The following is a 21,070-nucleotide window of genomic DNA, read 5'->3' on the forward strand; positions in this document are numbered from 1 at the left end:
AAGGCATAAATGCCCATGTTCAGCTGCTACAGTGTTTCTCCAGGGGCTCGACTGGTGGTAGAATCCTCAACGAACTGTGGATTTTCAGGGGCCAGATGGCAGTGGGCTATTCAACCACAGGGACTTCACAGTTAAGCTTTATCCCACCTGTACCTGATAGCCACATGTGCTATTGTGACAGATAAAACAAACAGGAGAAGGAACCCTTGGAATTTTTCTCTCCCTTAAGAGAAGGAACACAGGGCCCCTTTCTTCTTTAAGCATCAGCTAGAATGCAGCCTGTGGATAGATTGTTTCTGTTGTTACAACAGCAAGCAAAAATGCAAAATACAAATACCAGGACACCTGCGGGCCAGACGTCCTGTAGAAAGGTTTGCAACATTGAGCAAGGATCCACTGCTTTGCAGATATATGTTTAGAGCCTGAAGAATCCATTTGTTGGGAGCCTGGTGCAAACTGAGTGCTTTATAGCTAAAGGAAAACGTGCACTGTGCTAGATAGGAAAATACTGCAAGCTTCCTATTAAAAAATACAGGGGGCTATAAATGGCTTGGTAATGTCAGTTTAACATTGTTAAAATTAACAAAAATTAGTTAACATTAGTGAATTAAAAATCAGCATATCGATTACTGCATTTAATTTGCCTGGGTTGCTTCAAACTGTTGGAAGTTTATTGATGTTTTCACTTTGCAGTACAAGTTTAAACTCTGCCAGAGGAAATTTATCAATAACTAGCAGGCTTTACAGTACCTTGAAAGCTCGTATAAAAATTGCATTTTTATTCACGTTTCTGTATCCTTACAATTTGAGTGAGAACGTGTACCAAGTTGATTTTCAGGACATTAATTTAAATGAGAACTTGACCACCAGCTTATGTATATAGCTTTGCACTCGTTTGGGTAATGTCCTAACTAGTTAAAAATAAAACACTTTTCCTCTTATGCATTCCTTTGTTAGTATCGATAACTGTTGTGTCATCATAGCTAGAAATAACATGAAATTCCCCGTACAATACTTCCAACAATAACTCTAAGTTCTCACCTTAGAAAAGCATCCTTTTCTGCAGCAGAGTGAACTAAATCCCATTTCTCGCAAATAGCCATTTAAAAAAAAAATTCTCCAAGTGAGTGTGTCAACTTATCAAGCGGCAGATATTTATCTGCCATTAGAAACAGGATGGAGACTTCCCAGTTCATGTAGGTCAGTCAACAGAACTTTCATCCCTCAGTCAGGTTGGGATTCAAACACAGGTCTCTGCACCGAAAAACCTATCTTTAATTCCGCCCAGCCCTAGCAGTTTTAATCTTTGATGGTGTGTTTCCATTGGCAATCTCGGCTTTGAAGACTTGAGCAGTGGATTTTTTGGAATGAATGCACCTGAATAATTACGGAGAGAGAGAATGGTGCATCTGTTATTTCTTCATTCCAAGGTCATAAGCACCAGAGTTCCTCAACAAATTTGTCCTTCCTCCCTTTCAAAATTACAAATTTTCTTAAATATGTACGATGTTCCTTGTTTTAACATGCTGTTTTATATTGTATCAAAAGTACGACTGTTAAGCATTTGAGTTTTGTTTGCACCTATAAAAATTAGTATATCAATAATAATGTGCTCTGCTTGCGCATAGAAGTAACATCTGTACTTTCAATTCCTATCCATTCGCAACGGCTTAAAAAAACCTCTTAATTACAGACCCATTTCTACAGTGCACATGTCCTACATGATTAGAGGATGCATTTTTGAACAATTTTGAACATTCAAATATGCTCTGACAAAGATTGAACTTTTGTGCAATATCTGACATAATTTAAATAGGAGATGGCACTTTACATTACCAAACTGATTGACAACAAAACAAAACAGGCTTTACATCACTTCATCTCTGTAATTAAGCCAAACTGGAAGCAGGTGCTTTTATCTTTTGCCCAGGGTTAATTGGGGTCTATCAGCTTGAAGAGGATCTTTGCTTCAAATATGGCAATTAGGACAAAACCTTCCATCAAACACCTTGAAAATCACTTTTTTTTGAGGTGTCAGCTGTGGCTCAGTTCATAGCACCCTCGCCTTTGAACCAGAGGGTTGTGGGTTCATGTCCCACTCCCGGAAACCAAGAACTGTGATTGTACTCGAAAGAGTTGCAATCTGTGACTGTTGATAACTCGAAAGAGTTTGAAAATCACTTTTCTGGTGTGCCACGATCCAGTGGCTTCAATCTTGTCTGTGCCAGAAATAATCAAGCTAAACCCTTTTCCAAAATTCCTTAGATTCTAGAAGGATCCCAGCAAACTGGAAAATAGCAAATGTAACATTTTTATTCAAAGAGGGAGGCAGAAAGCTGTAAACTATAGGCCAGTTAGCCTAACATCTATCACAGGGAAATCACTAGAATCTATTATTGAAGAGGTTATAGCAGAATACTTAGAAAATCAAAATGTGATCATGCAGACTCAATGGTTTTGTGAAAGGGAAAAGTGTGTTTAACTAATTTATTAGCGTTCTTTGAGGATATAACAAGCAACAATAACAATAAAGGAGAACCTGCCGATGTAGTGCACTTGGATTTCCAAAAAGCATTTGATAAGATGCCACATCAAAGGTTGCTACACAAAATAAGAGCTCATGGTATAGGGGGTAACATATTGGCATGGATAGAGGATTGGTTGGCTAACAGGAACAGAGAGTAGGCATAAATGGGTCATTTTCAGGTTGGCAAGCTGTAACTAGTGGAGTACCACAGGGGTCCATGTTGGGGCCTCAACTATTTACAATCTATATCAATAACTTGGATGAGGGGACTGAGTGTATGGCAGCTAAATTTGTCCATGACACAAAGATAAGTAGGAAAGTAAATTGTCAAGAGGATATAGATAGGTTAAGTGAGTGGGCAAAAATTTAGCAGATGGAGTATAATGTAGGAAAATGTGAACTCATCCACTTTGGCGACAAGAATAGAAAAGCAGAATACTATTTAAATGGAGAGGTATTGCAGAACTCTGAGGTACAGAGGGGTCTGTGTCCTGGTCCATGAATCAAAACAGAGTTAGATTGCAGGCACAGCAAGTGATTAGGAAGGCAAATGGAATGTTTAAGATTATTGCCAGGGGAATGGAATATAAAAGTAGGCAAGTTTACTCCAGCTGTACAGGGCCTGGTGAGATCACATCTCAAACATTATGTACAGTTTTGGTCTCCTTATTTGAAAAAGGATATGAATGTATTAGTAGTAGTAGTAGTTCAGAGAAGGTTCACTTGATTCATCCCTGGGTATCTTATGAAGAAAGGTTTAACAGGTTAGGCCTATACCCATTGGAGTTTAAAAGAGTGAGAGGTGATCTTATTGATTTTTAAGACCCTGAGGGGACTTGATAGGGTGGATACCGGGAGGGTGTTCCTCTTGTGGGAAGACTAGAATTGGAGAGCATTTTTCTCTCAGAAGGTCTTTAGTCTGTGGAATTCTCTTCCCCAGAGAACAGTGAAGGCTGGGTCATTGAATTTATTCAAGGCTGAGTTGATTGATCTATGATAGACATGGGAGTCAAAGGTTATGGGGGGCAGACAGGAAAGTGAAGTTGATCTTATCAAATGACAGAGCAGGCTCGAAGGGCCAAATGGCCTAATCCTGCTCCTATGTTCCTCTGAAAACACCACTCAAGGTAATCACTATCAGGTGAAAATATCTGGGCTGTGCGAATCACATTTTAAGTCAATTTTGTCTGACTATGCTATTGCGAAGCGCCTTGGGACACTTCACGATGTTGGAGGCACCATATAAATGCAAACTGCTGTTGCCATTGTAATATGAGCACCACAGGCCATCAGATGACTGAGTTGCATTTATAGTAAGTCAAGTTGAGTAGTTTCCAGAGTATAATTCTGACTACAATAGACTACAACTGAGTCAAAGCCACATCCTCATGGATGGTGAAGTTTGATGGGAATTATTAGCTCTTATAAGAATGAATAAAACCAAGCAGGACAAAGCAATCAGTGACTATGAAACATTAAGCTCTGAAAATGATCCATATATTGTTTTCTTGACAGAGGAAACCAGGAAAAGGTAAAGAGAAATGATGCATTGACAGTATTACTAGATGATACATACATTTAAAAAAAAAACTACATATTAAAAATAAAACCTGATGATCCACTGGGTGTCATTACTTTACCAGTGTTTAAATGTTGCAATGAGTTATTCAGCCTTAGACATCTCTGCCAGTCTGACCCCTTTTCATTAACCATTATTAATCCAGTTCCTCAAAGCTATATTCATCACTGAGGTTTGACAAGATGTCTAGAGCTCAGATTGTGCAGTGAACCAGTTCCACTGATTCAACACGATCCTCGTCATCATGAGTTTCCTGCACTAAAATTCGAGGGTTTTTCCCCAAGGCAGAAGGTCAATTCGATTAATCACCGTGCACAAGAAATGAGCTCAATTTAACAGCAAATATATAACAGCCCTCTGGAAAAGTGGAAAAGGCATGAAAATGCAAGGTATAAAATGAACAATTACTTGAAGTGTTATTTTTACATTCTTCGCCTTGCGTCATGTTGGCATCGATATACATGTGTTAATGATATTTACATTGTCACTCATTATTGCTATTTTTTTCTTTTGTCACCATACAGCACCAGTCACGTTGTATACATTGCTTTGCTACTTGAACTCTGCACTGGCTCAGTGAAGCACTGCTACATTAAATGGCTATTTTCCAACTCAGAGATCTGGAAAATGGACTTTAATCAATGACTACAAGACCTTATTATACCTCTAGGTGCCAAATGGGACCTATCTACCAATGGATGTTGTATTTATGACCATCTAAATTGTCAGGCTTGTTAAATCTTATTGCAATTCCAAACAGCAAAGCAGCTTGTGCATGTGATACATATGTTAGTGATTTGCATACTGTATTTTTGTGTTATTTGTCTCTGCAAAACCAATACTATATTACAGAACTGGAACAGCTAAAGGGTTAATCCTACAGTGGAAACATTTTCAATATTGAGCATTGAATTTTACATTTTTTAAAAAATACAACAAAATGGTTTTCATGTTGCTGAACTATGAACGCGGAAATATATATATGAGAGAAGGTGGACAATGCTCCTCGTCCCTGGACTAGAATACAGAAACTTCAACAGGAATGCACCGACACAAACAACTGTTTTCCATCTCGTGCAAATCACAGAAATGCTATTAAGGAACAGGGGGAAACCAAAGTGTAAATCAGTCAAAGATAAAAGTGGAAGATAACACCCCAGGATAGGATGCAAAAACAAGCTTAAGGCCAAAAAATACTCCTCAGATACTGAAAACCTGGAACATAAATGGGAAGTGTATGGCTAGACTGTTAGTTCTGACAAAGGGTCTTTGCCTGAAATCACTTTGCTCCTCCACAATGTCTTGCCTGTTGATATTTAGAAAATTTTCCCATTTGCCATTCTTGGACCCAAAATGAATGACCTCATGCTTTCCCATATTGAACTTATTGATCTTGTTTATTACAATTGTCAATGTTCCTCTGAACTGTCCTTTTTTTTTGTTCTTAGTCTGAGCTTTTTTCCTCTGTGCTCTGTTTTGATAATCAAAACTGATTGCATTGTCTTCTACTCTCACTCGTTAAGGCTGAATTGCCACTGTAGATGTAAGCATGGGTGAAAGGTGATCTCGTGCCTCACACTCGAATCAAGTGAAACTGTGAAGCAGAAATTACCACTCTTTATATTCCTAAGCTCTCAAATGCTGAATTCTTCACCTCCCTCTATCTTCCCCTCCTCGTTAGAACCATAGAAAAGTTTCAACGCCAAAAGAGGCCATTCAGCCCATTGTGTCTGCATCAGCCAAAAGGGAGGAAAATAAAGAAGTTAGCTGCTCATTTTAACCCCACTTTCAGCACCTGGTCCATGGTCTTTCAGGTTACAGCACTTCAGGTGCAGATCCAGGTACCTTTTTAAAAAATGAGCATTTCAGCCTGAGCCACCAATTCATGCAGTGAATTCTAGACACCCACCACCCTCTGGGTGAAAATGTTTGTCTCATGTTCCCTCGAATCCTTCTACCAATCACCTTAAATCTATGCCCCCTGGTAATTTACCCCTCAGCTAGGGAAAACAAGTCTTTCCTATCTACCCTATCTGGACCCCTCATAATTTTGTACACTTCAATTAGGTCACTCCTTATCCTCCACTGTGCTAAGGAAAACAACCCTAGCCTATCCAATCTTTCTTCATAGTTGCATTTTTTAAGCCCTGGCAACATTCTTGTAAATCTCCTCTGCACTCTCTCCAGAACAATTATGTCCTTCCTGAAAGGTGCTGACCAGAACTGTACACAAAATTCCAGCTGTGGCCTAACCAACATTTTATACAGTTCCAGCATTTCACCCCTGCTTTTGTATTCAATACCTCTTCCAATAAAGGAAAGCATTCCATATGCTTTCTTGACCACCTTATCCACCTGTCCTGCCACATTCACGGACCTGTGGACGTGCACTCCAAAGTCTCTTCACTTCCTCAACCCCTCTCAATATCCTCCCGTTTATCGAGTATTCCCTTGCTTTATCTGCCCTCCCCAAATGCATTACCTCACACCTTTACAGGTTGAATTCTATTTGCCACTTTTATCCACCAGCTCAATCAAACCATTGATATAATTCTGGAGACAACAGCTATCCTCTTCACTATCAACAACACAGTCAACTTGTGTCATCTGCAAATTTCCCAATCATGCCTCCCACATTTAAGCCCAAATCATTAATATATACAACAAACAGCAAGGGCCCCAACACTGAGCCCTGTGGAACGCCACTGGAAACCAATTTCCATTCTCAAAAACATTCATTGACCCTTTGTTTCCTGTCACTGAACCAATTTTGGATCCAACTCACCACCTTCCCATGGGATCTCACTTTTCTGACTAGCCTTCCATGTGGGACCTTGTCAAATGCCTTTCTAAAATCCATGTAGACAACATCCACTGCACTACCCTCATTGAACCTGCAAACTTTCAAACCAAACTTGGTGTCACCAAGTCATTACTTCCCGGTTTTTTCTTCTGTTCCTTTTAATCTTACCGTTGATCTACAAGGTCTTAGCCCATCCCCATAGTGTAGCAATACATAGAATCTTACGGAATGTACAGTAGCACTATAATTAACATTTGGTCATATAAAAGAAATGAACAAAGAAACTAATTTTTTTTTACACAGCACCTTCCACACCCCCAGGATGTCCCAAAACGCTTTACAACAAACAATTACTTTTCAAGTAGGAGTCACCATTATGTAGGCAAATGCAGAGAACAAATTGTATGCATTAAGATCCCACAATCAACAATGTGACAAGTCATCAAACTATTTTGTTGTTGTTGGCTGAATGATAAACGTTGCCAGGGGACTGATAGAACTCTCCTGCTCTTGTTCAAATCACGACAGGCAATCTTTTATATCTAGCCGAGTATATGTGGTCTTGTTTTAATTATAATCCAAAAGCTGGCACCTCCGAAAATGTAGTACCCGTTGTTGTATTTGTTTCAACCCTCACACAGTATAACAGCTCTGAAATATTTCCAACTTTTACCATGCAGGAAATAGAATTCCCTCATCTGAAATCTTTTTTTTAAATCCTGGCCCGTTGTTTCATAATAACTGGAAGTAGACTGTGACCCCGTTACAACATGGTCTATATCTCCATATCTAAAGATCATGTTGTAGGTGAAACCACATTATTTCATAGCTGGTGTCTAACACACGGGTCGGCGGTGGAGGGAGGGGCGTTGGGTGTGGTGCCAGGTGTAAAACATGCAAGATAATGTAGGGCATGTGGAAAGGTCAGATTTCAGCAGAGATAGTTTAGCATTTTACCTCTGGGTTTCACATCGAGAACAGGCATCGTGTGCACCCATATGATGGCAACACAGGTGAAATTTGGAGCAGTTGATAGCATCGGATTGTTGCAGAGAAAAGTACTTGGCTTGGACTCAGCAAGGGCAAAGGCTGCCCAGGAAACCTGTACACATGGCATTTAATTTCAAATTGTCGCCAAAATCTCAGAATACACTGGCCTCACCAGAGTGGGTTATGGGGATGCCTCAAAGTCTGCTGTGGTTAAGACAAAAATAGACACATTCATGGTGGGTTGGGTGGAATTTTGCAAATTTAGCAACTCTCAGCTGCCCACTGAGGGGGACCAGGGCCAAAAGTCCCTATAGTTTCAGTATTAATCCAGTCCCTCTCAGTATTTATTTAGCAACATTCCCCAAATGTGATAGCTGGAAATACATGACAGACATTAAGAGTTTCTATGGATATTTTAAAAAGAGTTAACAAAGCAAGCACTGGTCCGATAGAAAGTGAGTCTGGGAAATTAACTATGGAAAATAAGGAGATGACAGGTGAATTGAACAGGTATTTCGCATCAGTCTTCACCAAAGAGGATACAAGTAACATCCCAGTAATAGCTGTAAATCGAGAAATGGAAGGGAAGGAGGAACTCAAGAAAATTACGATCACCAGGGAAGAGGTACTGAGTAAATTGCTGCAACCGTGGGCTGAGAAGTCCCCGGGTCCTAATGGACTTCATCCTAGTGTCTTAAAAAGAAGTGATGAGTGAGATAGTTGATGCATTGATTTCAATTTTTCAAAATTCCCTAGATTTGGGGAAGGTTCCATTAGATTGGAAAATAGCAAATGTAACTCCTTTATTCAAAAAGGGAAGCCAGAAAGCAGGAAACTACAGGCCAATTAGCTTGTCTGCCACAGGGAAAATGTTAGAAGCTATTATTAAAGATGTTATAGCAGGGCACTTGGATAAATTTAAGGTAATCAAGCAGAGAGAGTCAACATGGTTTTGTGAAAGGAACTCATGTTTAACCAATTTATTGGAGTTCTTTGAAAAAGAAACATATACTGTGGATAAAGGAGAACAGGCATACGTGCTGTACTTAGATTTCCAGAAGGCATTTGATAAGGGGCCACATCAAAGGTTAGTGAGGAAAATCAAAGCTTATGGTGAAGGGAGCAACATATTGGCATGGATAGGAGATTGGCTAGCTAACAGGAAACAGAGTAGACATAAATGGGTCTTTTTCTGGCTGGCAAGATGTAACAAGTGGTGTACCACAGGGATCAGTGCTGGGGCCTCAGCTTTTTACAACCTATATAAGCGACTTGGATGAAGGGACCGAAGGTATGGTTGCTAAATTTTCTGATGACAGAAAAGATAGGTTGGAAAGTAAGTTATTAATAGCATGACGAGGTTACAAAGGGATATAGACAGGTCAAGTGAGTAGGCAAAGATCTGGCAAATGGAGTATAATGTGGAAAAATGTGAAACTGTCCATTTTGACAGGAAGAATAAAAAAGCACATTAACTGAATGGTGACAGATTGAAGAGCTCTGAGATGCTGAGGGATCTGGGTGTCTGAGAGCAAATTGTAAAAGGTTAGTATGCAGGTACAGCAAGTAATTAGTAAATATAATAGAATGTTATCGTTTGTTGTGAGGGGAATTGAATACAAAAGTAGGGAGGTTATGTTTCAGTTATACAGGGCACTGGTGAGACCACACCTAGACTACTGTGTACAGTATTGGTCTCCTTATTTAAGGAAGGATGTAAATGTGTTGGAAGCAATTCAGATAATGTTTACTAGACTAATACCTGGAATGGGCGAGTTGTCTTATGAGGACAGGCTAGGCTTGTACTGCTGGAGTTTATTAGAGTAAGAGGCAACTTGATTGAAATATATAAGATCCTGAGGGGTCTTGACAGGATCAACGTGGAAAGGATGTCTCTTCTTGTGGGTGGATCTAGAACTAGGGGTCACTGTTTAAAAATGAGGGATTGTCCATTTAAGACAGAGATGAGGAGAAATCTTTTCTCTGAGGGTCACAAATCTTTGGAACTCTGCTTCTACCGCCTTTTGAGGAAGAGTCTTTGAATATTTTTAAGGGCAGAGGTAGAAAGATTCTTGATAAGCAAGAGGTTGAACGGTTATTGGGGGGAGGTGGGAATGTGGAATTGAGGTTAAATCAGATCAGTCATGATCTTATTAGATGGCGGAGCAGGCTCGAGGGGTCAAGTGGCCTACTCCTGCTTTTAATTTATATGTTTGTATGATCATATGTGATTATTGTGGCAAGTTGCCATCTGGTGCAGTGAAAATACAGATTCCTAACCACTATTTCTCAATTCACTAACAGTTAACCACTGCAGACTGATACATGTACTCTGATGGAAAACATGCAAGCACAGAGAATGGTGTACACGGTTACGTTTACAGTAGAACAGAAGGTCGGAACGAGAGAAAGCCGACTACCTCATTTGCCTGAAAGCTAAACCAGGAATCTGTACATTTTAAAAGCATCAACCAGAGTTGGCATCCATTGTGCTTAATAGCATTACACACTATAAAATGGTTTATATTAATAATATAGATATTTAGCATTATTAGATATTAGTATGTATATTTTATATATAATATATATTAGTCATGTCTTGGTCATACTGTAGATGATATAGGTATATTAGTATGCTTGTGCATAAACCCAATCAATGAAAGCACTGATCCAAGGCATGGGAGCAGAGATTCTGCAAGTAGGCCGATGCCCACCTCATCGCAGCATTCAGAAAGAAATCAAAAACCATCAAGTGAAGCTATAAATCCTGTAGTTTTGAGATCTTTCCAAACATGATGGATACAGACATAGCCCTTGTTTCATGAATCCTCGTGTTTTTCCTGGCTCCCTAGTGAGAGAAACCCAGGGAATAACTGAAACAATTGGAATAGCTGGAACTGCAGGAGATCAGTGTCCTTGGGCATCAGGTTCAGAGATCATGTTCTTGCAAATACAAAAATAAAGAGATTTTTAAGAAGCCCATTTGATATAACATGCTTGATTTTCCAAAACTGGACAATTGGACTTTCCCTCCACACAGCTGGCCAAACTCCTGACTGAACCATTAAGCAAATGACTGCAAGTCAAAATTTCACCCAAGGACAAACTTGCATTTGCTGTGGTGACTCTAACATTTTATACTGAACCCGCAGCTGGAATATGAGAACAAATGCTTACATTTGGCGTGCTTGTCACACAGCGCAGCTGCCCTCATGTCGCAGAGCCGCAAGGTGCCTTTGCTGCTGCTGTAAACCAACAGGTTACAGTGGTGGGGGTGGAACTCGGCGGCTGTGATCACTTCAGTTAACTCTTCCATGTCTACAGGTTTAATATCTACTATGTCTGGGTTAAAAACTTAATTAAGGAAAAACAAAATTACATCTAAAAGATATTTGTCACATTCATACTTCACAAAGGAGCATAAAAGACAATATTTTACATAAACGATGATGCTCACGTTGTCGATTTATTCCAGACACTAAGCACCTAATTGGACCTTCGGAACTAATAATTCTGAGGCAAAGACCAGCTAATAATGCAAGCAACATTCTTTATTGAGAAAGTTCATCCAGCGAAGTTATAGAAGCCCATCTACTTCCCAGCCTCTTTGTGCATTACCAAATACAAAAAGATGGCCATCAAAGCACAAAACATTACACTGGCACAATTAGGTTCACAATTTATGGCTTTGCCATAATGTAATGTTTCCCAGTTTGTTTTACACTCATGTAACATGTTCAGATTTGAGAAAAATCCAGCATTTCTCAAAATTTTCAGCCATTTGCTTGTCAAGTATTTTTTCTTTCTTTCTGGAGATGGGAAAGTTTTGGGATGTTATAATTTGCTGACGTGGTCTAACAGAATCATGTTGATTGTTGAACTCTCTGTCTGTTCAAGCACAGAAGCAGCAAGATGCCACTGTGTGACATCACATTCTATCACTGTTATTTTCTTGTTATGTCATACAATTAAAGAATACACTCTTCAAAAAAGCAATATTGTCGCTCCAAGAGGCCATGTGTGAAGGCATAAATGCATAAGATTCACTGCTGTATGGATGATAAGTTACAAGAGAGTGCGAGCGCGAGAGAGAGCATGAGCGCGAGAGAAAGCGTTAATTGAGATGGAGGGGGAGAGAGAGAGAGAGAGAGTATTAATTGAGATGGAGAGGATACAGTACTGGAGACCCGTAATCGCCTTCAGAATTTACAACTGAAACATTCCATGGGTGACAAAATCTGTGTTCCATCCTTAATGACAAATGAAGCAAATTGAAAAAGTCTCAGCCAAAATACAAAAAAACTACATAGCAGTTTGCAATCATAATTTCTTAATTTGTTCATTTCTAATCCTACAGAAATATCAGACTTTGGTAAGTAAAATCCTATGCATAGTGCTCTTTTGATTCTTTATCTTGATTATTTCATGGGACGTAGGCGTCACTGCCTAGGCCAGCATTTATTGCACATCCCTAATTGCCCTTGAGGTGGTGGTGGTGAGCTGCCTTCTTGAACTGCTGCAGTCCATTTGTAGACACACCCACAGTGCTGTTCGGGAGGGAGTTCCAGGATTTTGACCTAACAGCAGTGAAGGAATATCAATATAGTTCCAAATCAGCATAGTGTTTGGCTTGGAGGGGAATTTGCAGGTGCTGGTATTCCCAAGCATCTACTGCCCTTGTCCTTCTCAGTGGTAGTGGTTGCGGGTTTGCAAGGGTTTACTGCAGTAAATCTTGTGGATGGTACACACTGCTGCCACTGTGCGTCGGTGGTGAAGGAAGTGAATGTTTTGGATGTGATGCCAATCAAGTGGGCTGCTTTGTCTTGGATGGTGTTAAGCTTCTTGAGTGTTGTTGGAGCTGCACTCATCCAGGCAAATGGAGAGTATTCCATCACACTCCTAACCTGTGGCTTGTAGATGGTGGACAAGCTTTGGGGAGTCAGGAAGTGAGTTACTCGCTTCAGGGTTCCTAGCCTCTGACCTGTTCTTGTATCCACTGTATTTATATGGTTCGTCCAGTTCAGTTTCTAGTCAATGGTAACCGCCCCCCTCAAGATGTTGATAGTGGGGGATTCAGTGATGGTAATGCCACTGAATCTCAAAGGGCAATGGTTAGGTTCTTTCTTGTTGGAGATGGTCATTGCCAGGCACTTGTGTGGTGCGAACGTTACTTGACACTAGTTAAACACTAATTCTAATGCCAAAGGCACTTCAAATTTCTTGAATCATTTTCAATTCCATCAGACAAGGTCATCCAGTATAGAAGTATATAGGCATTTTATATTTGAGATTAATAAAAACTCCCAACTGTGATGCCCACAGGAGTAGAGTTCCAGATTGATAATCAGCACTCTGTGGATTTTCTTGATTGATACAGTGTGCTAAAAAGTGTGATGATATCAGTTCTTGTGTATTAGCATAAAACATGCAGGACTAGCTTTAGTGCTCACAGCTCTTACTGTGCCGATCCAAAGATTAGCAGCTCCAACCATTTCTCATCAATTTCGTAGGATGCATTCCAACATTTCCAAGTTTTCCGATAAGGTTACTAGAACCAGTGATCTATACAGAATCTTGTAGTTCCATTACCTCTAAAAGCACCAAAACAATGCCTGTTCAGGACCTTTCAAACCCACCAGAGCATTTGAATGACATTAGCATCTGCTTAAATTATTAGTGTAATGCAATATAAGCTACCACTCTGAATTTCCCACTTAACAAGTACAAGTGATTTATCAGTGAGCATTTAATAACATCACAGTTGTGAATACAGCATTGCAGTTGCTCACATGTGGACAACCGTCAGCATGCTAATGGAATCTACTGACACAAAATACACCACCAAAACAAAACCCAGCCACCATAAAAAGGAATAAAATATTCATTATGAAAACACAAACCTGGCAGTGAATTCAAAGTGAGAATCCAATCTCAGAATCTTATAGTTATTAACTGTTCAATCTTTGCTCAGACGTAGGAGCCCAATGCATTCACTGCTATTCACATTTTGTGAACGCCCATCACTTTCTGGATTAAATGTTGAAAATAATTTCTCTGTCAGCATGCAACACTATCAGAAAACTTTGCCAACGTACAACTTGTAATGCGACAAGCCAAAGTAAAATCTTGAAAACAGAAAATTAAATGAACGTATCCAGTCTCAGTGATATTTATACTGACAATATACTGAAAGCACAACGCTGCTAAACAATATCTTTCAACCTCCACAGGTTGCAGCCCATTTGAAGTAATTTACTGACAAATGTGGGAAAACACTACAGTCAGTGATAAAGAGTTAGTTCAACTGCAGGAGACTCTCACAGAGTAGGGAAAGTAAATTTGTTTTTCCATTTATGGCTGTTTCTCATTGCAAGGTAGTATACCTCGGGCACGTGTAGCTTCCATGAAGCTATCCAATTAAATTGCAAGGGCACCTGATGGATTTCTTCCACTCTCATGCATTTCAGCCACTGCTCTGAGTAAGGAAACATCTGTGAATGTTTTGGGTGTGGCGGAGAAAATGAAACATTAAACGGCTGCTTTCCAAATAATCACATCATTCTTCAATCAAATACCAACAAATCCATAGTGACCATTCCCCATCACCAATATCCCCACAGGGATCCATTAAGATGTGTTCTCCATGGAAGATAATAAGTATTTCAACATTTTTGAAATGAGATAATTGAAATTGTTAAGAGAGAAAAAAGCACATTATGCACAGAAGTCACCTGTGCCGCCAAACTGACCTTGACACTGCTGGTGCTGAAAAGAGGGACAGTCAATTAAGATTAATTGGAATAATTGACTGTCCATATGGTTTAGTACTTTTATTAAAAGTATATCCCCTGACATCTTAAAACACAAAGTAACATGTTTTATAACAGCAGGACAAATTAATTGTCAAAAATTATGATTCTTCAAAGCACAAAAAATAATATTTCGCCCAGTTACTTCATGTTATGATGATAGAGCACAACAAAGTTAGTAAATTACATCCATCATTGCAGTTAACCTGAACAGAGATGGAACCGACTAATCAATATATTTACTTAAACAAAGAAAATAAGTTGGTAAAGAAATAAAGATACATTTTATCAAATATAAAAATAAGAAAATACTCATGAGTATTAGCAGTTCAGAATACAATCTCTTCCTCCACATATCAGTTCCACTCTCCCCATCTCTCAAAATGCACCCAAACCCATACAAATGGAGAGGTGTAAAACAAGTTAACTAATGACATGCTGTCAATTTTCATAATATTTAATGTCATAGGATAAATAAGACTAGTCACATTCCCTGACACCACAACTTAATACCAGACACCTTATAGATCTGGAACAATGCTTAGTACGAGGTTCACCTTAGACAGAGCGAAGAGATGCCACAAACAATGGATCAAATCCAATCTAAGCTCTGCAGTCCTGCCACATCCAGTCATGAATAGTGGTGGGCAATTAAACAATTAATGGGAGGAGGCGGCTCCACAAATATCCCCATCCTCAATAATGGGGAAGCCCAACACATCAGTGCAAAAGGCAAGGCTGAAACATTTACAATAATCTTTAGCCAGAAGTGCCAAGTGGATGATCCACCTTGGACTTCTCCTGAGGTCCCCAGCATCACAGATGCCAGTCTTCAGCCAATTCAAATCACTCCATGTAATATGAAAATACGGCTGAAGGCACTGTATACTGCAAAGGCTATGGGGTCTAACAACATTCCAGCAATAGTGCTAAAGACTTGTCCTCCAGAACTAGCCGTACCCCTAGCCAAGCTGTTCCTGTACAGCTACAAGACTGGCATCTACCCGGCAATGTTGAAAATCACCCAGATATGATCTATCCACAAAAAGCAGGACACATCCAACCTGGCCAATTCCGACCCATCAGTCTCCGACAGTGCTATCAAGTGACACTTTGTCAGCAATAACCTGCTGACTGCTGCTCAGTTTGGGTTCTACCAGGTCCACCCAGCTCCTGACCTCCTTAGAGCTTTAGTCCAAACATGGACAAAAAAGAGCTGAACTCCAGAGGCAAGGTGAGAGTGACTGCATTCAACATCAAAGCAACATTCCACCAGGTGTGGCATTGAGGAGTCCAGCAAAACAGCAGTCAATGGGAATCAGAGGAAAACTCTCCACTTGGAGTCATACCTTGCACAAAGGAAAATGATTGTGGTTGTTGAATGTCAACCTTCTCAATCTCAGGACATTGCTGCAGGAGTTCCTCAGAGTAATGTTCTAGGCCCAGCCATCTTCAGCTGTTTCATCAATGAACTTCCGCCCATCATAAGGGAAGAAGTGGGAATGTTGGCTGATGATTGCACAATGTGTAGCACCATTTGTGACTCGTCAGATGCTGAAGCAGTCCATGTCCATGTGCAGCAAGACCTGGACAACATTAAGGCTTGGGCTGATAAGTGGTAAGTAACATTCATGGCACAGAAGTGCCAGGCAGTGACCATCTCCAACAAGAACAAATTTAGCCATCTCCCCTCAACATTTAATGGCATTATCATCGCTGAACTGCTACCATTGGCTAGAAACTGAACTGGACCGGACCGGGCCGGCCATATAAATACTGTGGTTACAAGACCAGGTCACAGGCTAGAAATTCTGTAGCAAGTAATTCACCTCCTGACTCTCCAAAGTCTGTCCACCAACTACGAGGCACAATCAGGAGTGTGCTCGAATACTCTCCACTTGCCTGGATAAGTACAGTTCCAACAACACTCAAGAAGCTTGACACCATTCAGGGCAAAACAACCCACTTGATTGGCAACCCATCCACCGCCTTAAATATTCAACCCCTCCAACACCGATGCACAGTCACTGCAGTGTGTACCATCTACAAGATGCACTGCAGCAACTACCAAGGCTCCTTCGACAGCATCTTTCAAACCCATGACCTCTACCATCTCAAAGGACAAGGGCAGATGGTTCATGGGAACACCACCATCTGCAAGTTCCTCTCCAAGCCACACACCAGCTTGACTTGGAACAATATCGCCGTTCCTTCACTGTCACTGGATCAAAATCCTGGAACTCCCTTCCTAACAGCACTATGGGTGTTCCCACACCACATGGACTGCAGCGGTTCAAGGCGGCGGCTCATCACCACCTTCTCAAGGGCAATTAGGGATGGGCAATTAATGCTGGCCTAGCCAGCGAAAACCACATCCCATGATCAGATAAATTAAAAACCCTTTTCAACAACTTGCATTTGCATAGCACCTTAACATGAAAAACGTCCCAAAGTCATAAATTAACAACAGAGGCTGAGTTCCTTAATGGTCAAACATTTTTCAGCACTCCGTTTAATTGTGGTTAGCTGTTTTAAGATTACAACATGGTCTCAGAGGTGAGACCATACAACATGGTGGCAGCTGTGAAGGACTCTGAAATCTCCGGAAATCAACTTTAAAAAAGTTTGCAAGTCTGACCTGAAAAAAGGTGTCGAAGCTGAAGGCTTCAGCAAGACAGTTGAAAAATCTAGTTCCATACAACATGTGGCAGAGAGAAAGGCAGAAAAATAATCGACTGTGAAAATTCTCAATCCAGCAGCAGAGTTAAAGAACCCAGTGGTGACTGAGGAAGGGTGAGCAAGCCTCGAAAAAGGCCCAAAATCTTCAAATGAATGGCGCAATAAGCAGGCAGCACTGGGCAAATACCATTGTTAACGACCGCAGGTTTCGTTACACCCTGCAGTCTGGGTCCGAGATTGGCGCCATTACATCGGCAACTGCGAGGCAGCAATTGAGAAAAAAACAAAATAAATTGGCTGCCTTAAAATAATTCCTAAGCGGGGAGAAAGCAATGAACAGAGCTTAATAGCAACTTCCAATAATCAGTTTAAAAATTCTACAAACTTTATGCATGATTACACAAAAAAAAAGGTTCAGTGACTGCAAAGCGGGAAAACTCCAGCATGGCAACAGAAGTTTAACAAAAAATCAAGGCAAATCTCCTAAAAAATTAAAAGAGCCACGGATTCCAAATTCACCTTGAGAGAGGGATGCTCTCACCTACCTTGCCATGGCATTCCGCTGCTGCTTTCAAGCTGGACGAGGCTCCCAATGGCCATTCAACTTCAGGAGCCTGTCCATCATCCTTAATTACATGGCGAGCCCATTCTCTACCCATTAATTGGCCCGTTCAGAGTAAATCACAAGTAACTGTTTCCCACGCAGTGCGGGCTTGTGACTCCCATTTGAGTCTGATGGTAGGATCCTGAAGCCCACAGGGAAATCCTACCCAAAAAAATCTGTTCCCTTGGTGTGGGAATATCTCGAGGATGGCCCAATGCAGAGAGTGAGGGTGGGGGAGCTAGCTCGTGGCAAGAGGTCACGCGATAAAGCCTCCAGCAATATATCCACGGGAGTTGGCATTTTTTTCTTCCATGTTTCTGGTTATAATTTTGGCTGGTTTTTCAGTCAGTCCTAATAGACTGCCACACAGTGATGGCACAATTAAAAAAGACTATCCGCAAAATCAGCATTTTAATTTCAAACTTCACAGACACAGCTCTGCCCATTTGTGTACCCAGGCATTGCCCTGTATGGAAGATTTAAAATATCCAGACAGGCAGTAGCTTTCATCAGCTGGAGTCCAAGTTGGTTGTAAATCACAGATACTGGCCTTAGACTGGTAGGTGCAGTGGAATGGCATCCTTAGTAAATAAATTACCTTGGTATGTTACTGATACACTTCTGTCTTAGACAGTTGTTCTTTTATGATTGAAAACCAATGTTGTAGAGGCCAAAAAGCAGCATACAATGGGCGGCACTTTATGTGTCTCCCCGATGACGAGCTTGGAGGAAGGGATGGTATTTAACTGAGTGGGTGCTAGTGGGTGGGATCCACAACGATGGCCTTCCTGTCCCACCACCAACTGAGGCCCTTAAGTGGACAACCAATGCCCACTTAAGGGCCTCATCCCTCCGACACTGGTATTAACCGGTTTGTTGTGGTCTCCCAGTGGGAGTAGTGCCTGATTGATGACACAGCATCACGAAGGTGAGGGTGGCTGTGAGACACCCCACTGACCTTGCTGCCATCCACTCAACGAGGCTCCTCCCACCCTCAGTTACCTCTGGCCTTGGTCGGTCTGCAATCCTGGGCCTACGGTGGCTGTATTTTCTGTAGCAGCCACTGTAGCTCCCCCAACCTTTGGTGGCATTGCTGAGGAAAAGAGCTTTCACCCTCTGGCCAGCAGCTCTGGCCAGGTGGCACTTCCCACCTCCAGGGTCCTGATCCCGTGGAAAGCCCACCAATGTCCTGTTAATTGCCTGATTGGCTTATAATTTGGCAGGTCTTCGCCACTGGAAGTAACACAGGTCTTTTGATGGTTCTCCAGCCACAGGCTGGGACCCCAGTTGCTTTCATAAAGTGTGTGTGTGTGTGTGTGTGTGTGTGTGTGTGTATGAGAGAGAGAGTGTGTGAGGGAGAGAGGGGGAGAGAGAGAGAGAGAGTGAGAGTGAGTGAGAGAGAGAGAGACTGTGAGTGAGAGAGAGAGAGTGTGTGAGTGAGTAAGAGAGAGAGAGAGACACACACACCTCTAGCAATACCTTCTATTAAAGCTATGTGAAAAGTAGTGTAACTGCTCTAAGCTTTCATCACTACACCGGCTATGGTCCACATCTGAGTTTGATTCAAAACAGTTTCGTATTGTTGTCAGCTCCTTCAGTTCAGGCAGGTCTGACTGAAAAACCAACCAAAACTATAACTACAAACATGGAAAAGTTTTTTTTTTAAAAAGCAAGAGGTTCTAAATTGTCAGAGCTGAAAAAAATGGACACATCCTCATAAAATAGCAAATCACAATTTCTGAAAAAGCAGCACTGCAAAACTAGATAGTTCTGAGATTAAGGAATGGTGGAATTGTTTATTTTAAAAGAAAAGCTGGAAATGTGGAGCCTGACTTGGAAAGAAAAGGACAGGTTCAATTTTTGTCTCTGACTCTCATCGAAGCTGCTGAAGCCATCTGCTAAAGTCTTGTCTTTCACCTGCCCTTGTTCCGAGGGTTGGCCGCACTATGGACAATCTTTCTCCACTAATTTCCATTCTCCATGGCCCGTCGTATGAAGAGGCCAGTCCACGTTCTGATATTATCCATCCATGCCATCTTGAGTCTTCCTTATCCATGTTTTCCCTTGCATTACCTCTTTTTCCTAACGCTCCCCTCCTGTTGGCATCACGTGTCCAAAAATACATGAGCTTCCTCGATATCACTGCCTCTTAACAACAACTTTCTTGAGCACCCACTCGTTTGCCAGCTTGGCCAACAGGTCTGTCGGGTCCATGACCCAATTCTTTAACTGGATTCTTGATTTCAAATATTGCTCCACATTGCCAACCTTTGGGGAAGCAATATTCACCTTATTTGAACAACAAACAATAAAAGGTTCTCTAACTTAATGCCCGTCAATAGCAGGCCTCTTGTCTTCTCGCTGAGTCAGATTTGACCTGAACATCCTGATTCTAAAGGCAATGATAAAATGCAATGTGTTTACCAGTTATGCTATTTAACCCCGACTCAGCAATTCAATGTCAAGCTATAATTGTACTTTTACGATTGAATATCTGATTAGGTCTGAAATCAAAAAAGTCATTTGTAACTGAGTGTGCCAAATGCCTCCTTCCTGCTAAGGAGCTAAGCGATGACTAGTCTGGCATATCAACGGGGGCTGGGAGTTTTTGATCCCCACCAGCTGCAGGACCGGAAATTCCCGTCCGAAGTCAATGGACCTTTTGCTGGTCCCTCAAATTTCCTGTCCCACCCGTGGCGATTCCCATGGCAAGCAGGGCCGGATTATCCCGCCATTGGTGTCCATGGAGCAGCAAAGTCCAGGATTTTTAGGTATAAAAAGTGAAACTACAGCAATTATCAGCTTGCTGCATAGCAAATTCTACAATCACACGCATTCACTTCCACTGGGATCCACTTCAGTTGTTAAAAAAAAAAATCAACAAAGACCATAGCCAGGATTTTCTAGCCCCAACATGGTGGGGTCCGCTGCGATGGCCCAGCCAAAAGCCCACTGACTTCTGGTGGGACCGGATGATCCCAGGGTCGGGCAGGGCCAGAAAATCTCGCCCTATCTTTTTGTTTCTACTGAAATAAATATTTCAATTTTTTTTTAAACAACTAACATCAAAAGAAAATGA

General features: G+C 41.2%; 1 protein-coding gene across 4 annotated transcripts in view; it reads right to left on the bottom strand.

Moving 5' to 3' along the window:
- The window catches only part of LOC144678643 (serine/threonine-protein phosphatase 2A 55 kDa regulatory subunit B gamma isoform), a 334,751-nt gene that overhangs the window by 51,566 nt on the left and 262,115 nt on the right, over window positions 1–21,070 (bottom strand). For all 4 annotated transcript variants that reach the window (XM_078538387.1, XM_078538413.1, XM_078538405.1 and 1 more), the window contains one exon: window positions 11,077–11,241. In XM_078538387.1, coding sequence (XP_078394513.1) covers window positions 11,077–11,241 — 165 coding nt within the window. The remainder of the gene's footprint in view (window positions 1–11,076; window positions 11,242–21,070) is intronic.

This window comes from Cetorhinus maximus, chromosome 1 (genome assembly GCF_964194155.1).
Source record: "Cetorhinus maximus chromosome 1, sCetMax3.hap1.1, whole genome shotgun sequence".
NCBI classification, from domain to species: Eukaryota; Metazoa; Chordata; class Chondrichthyes; order Lamniformes; family Cetorhinidae; genus Cetorhinus; species Cetorhinus maximus.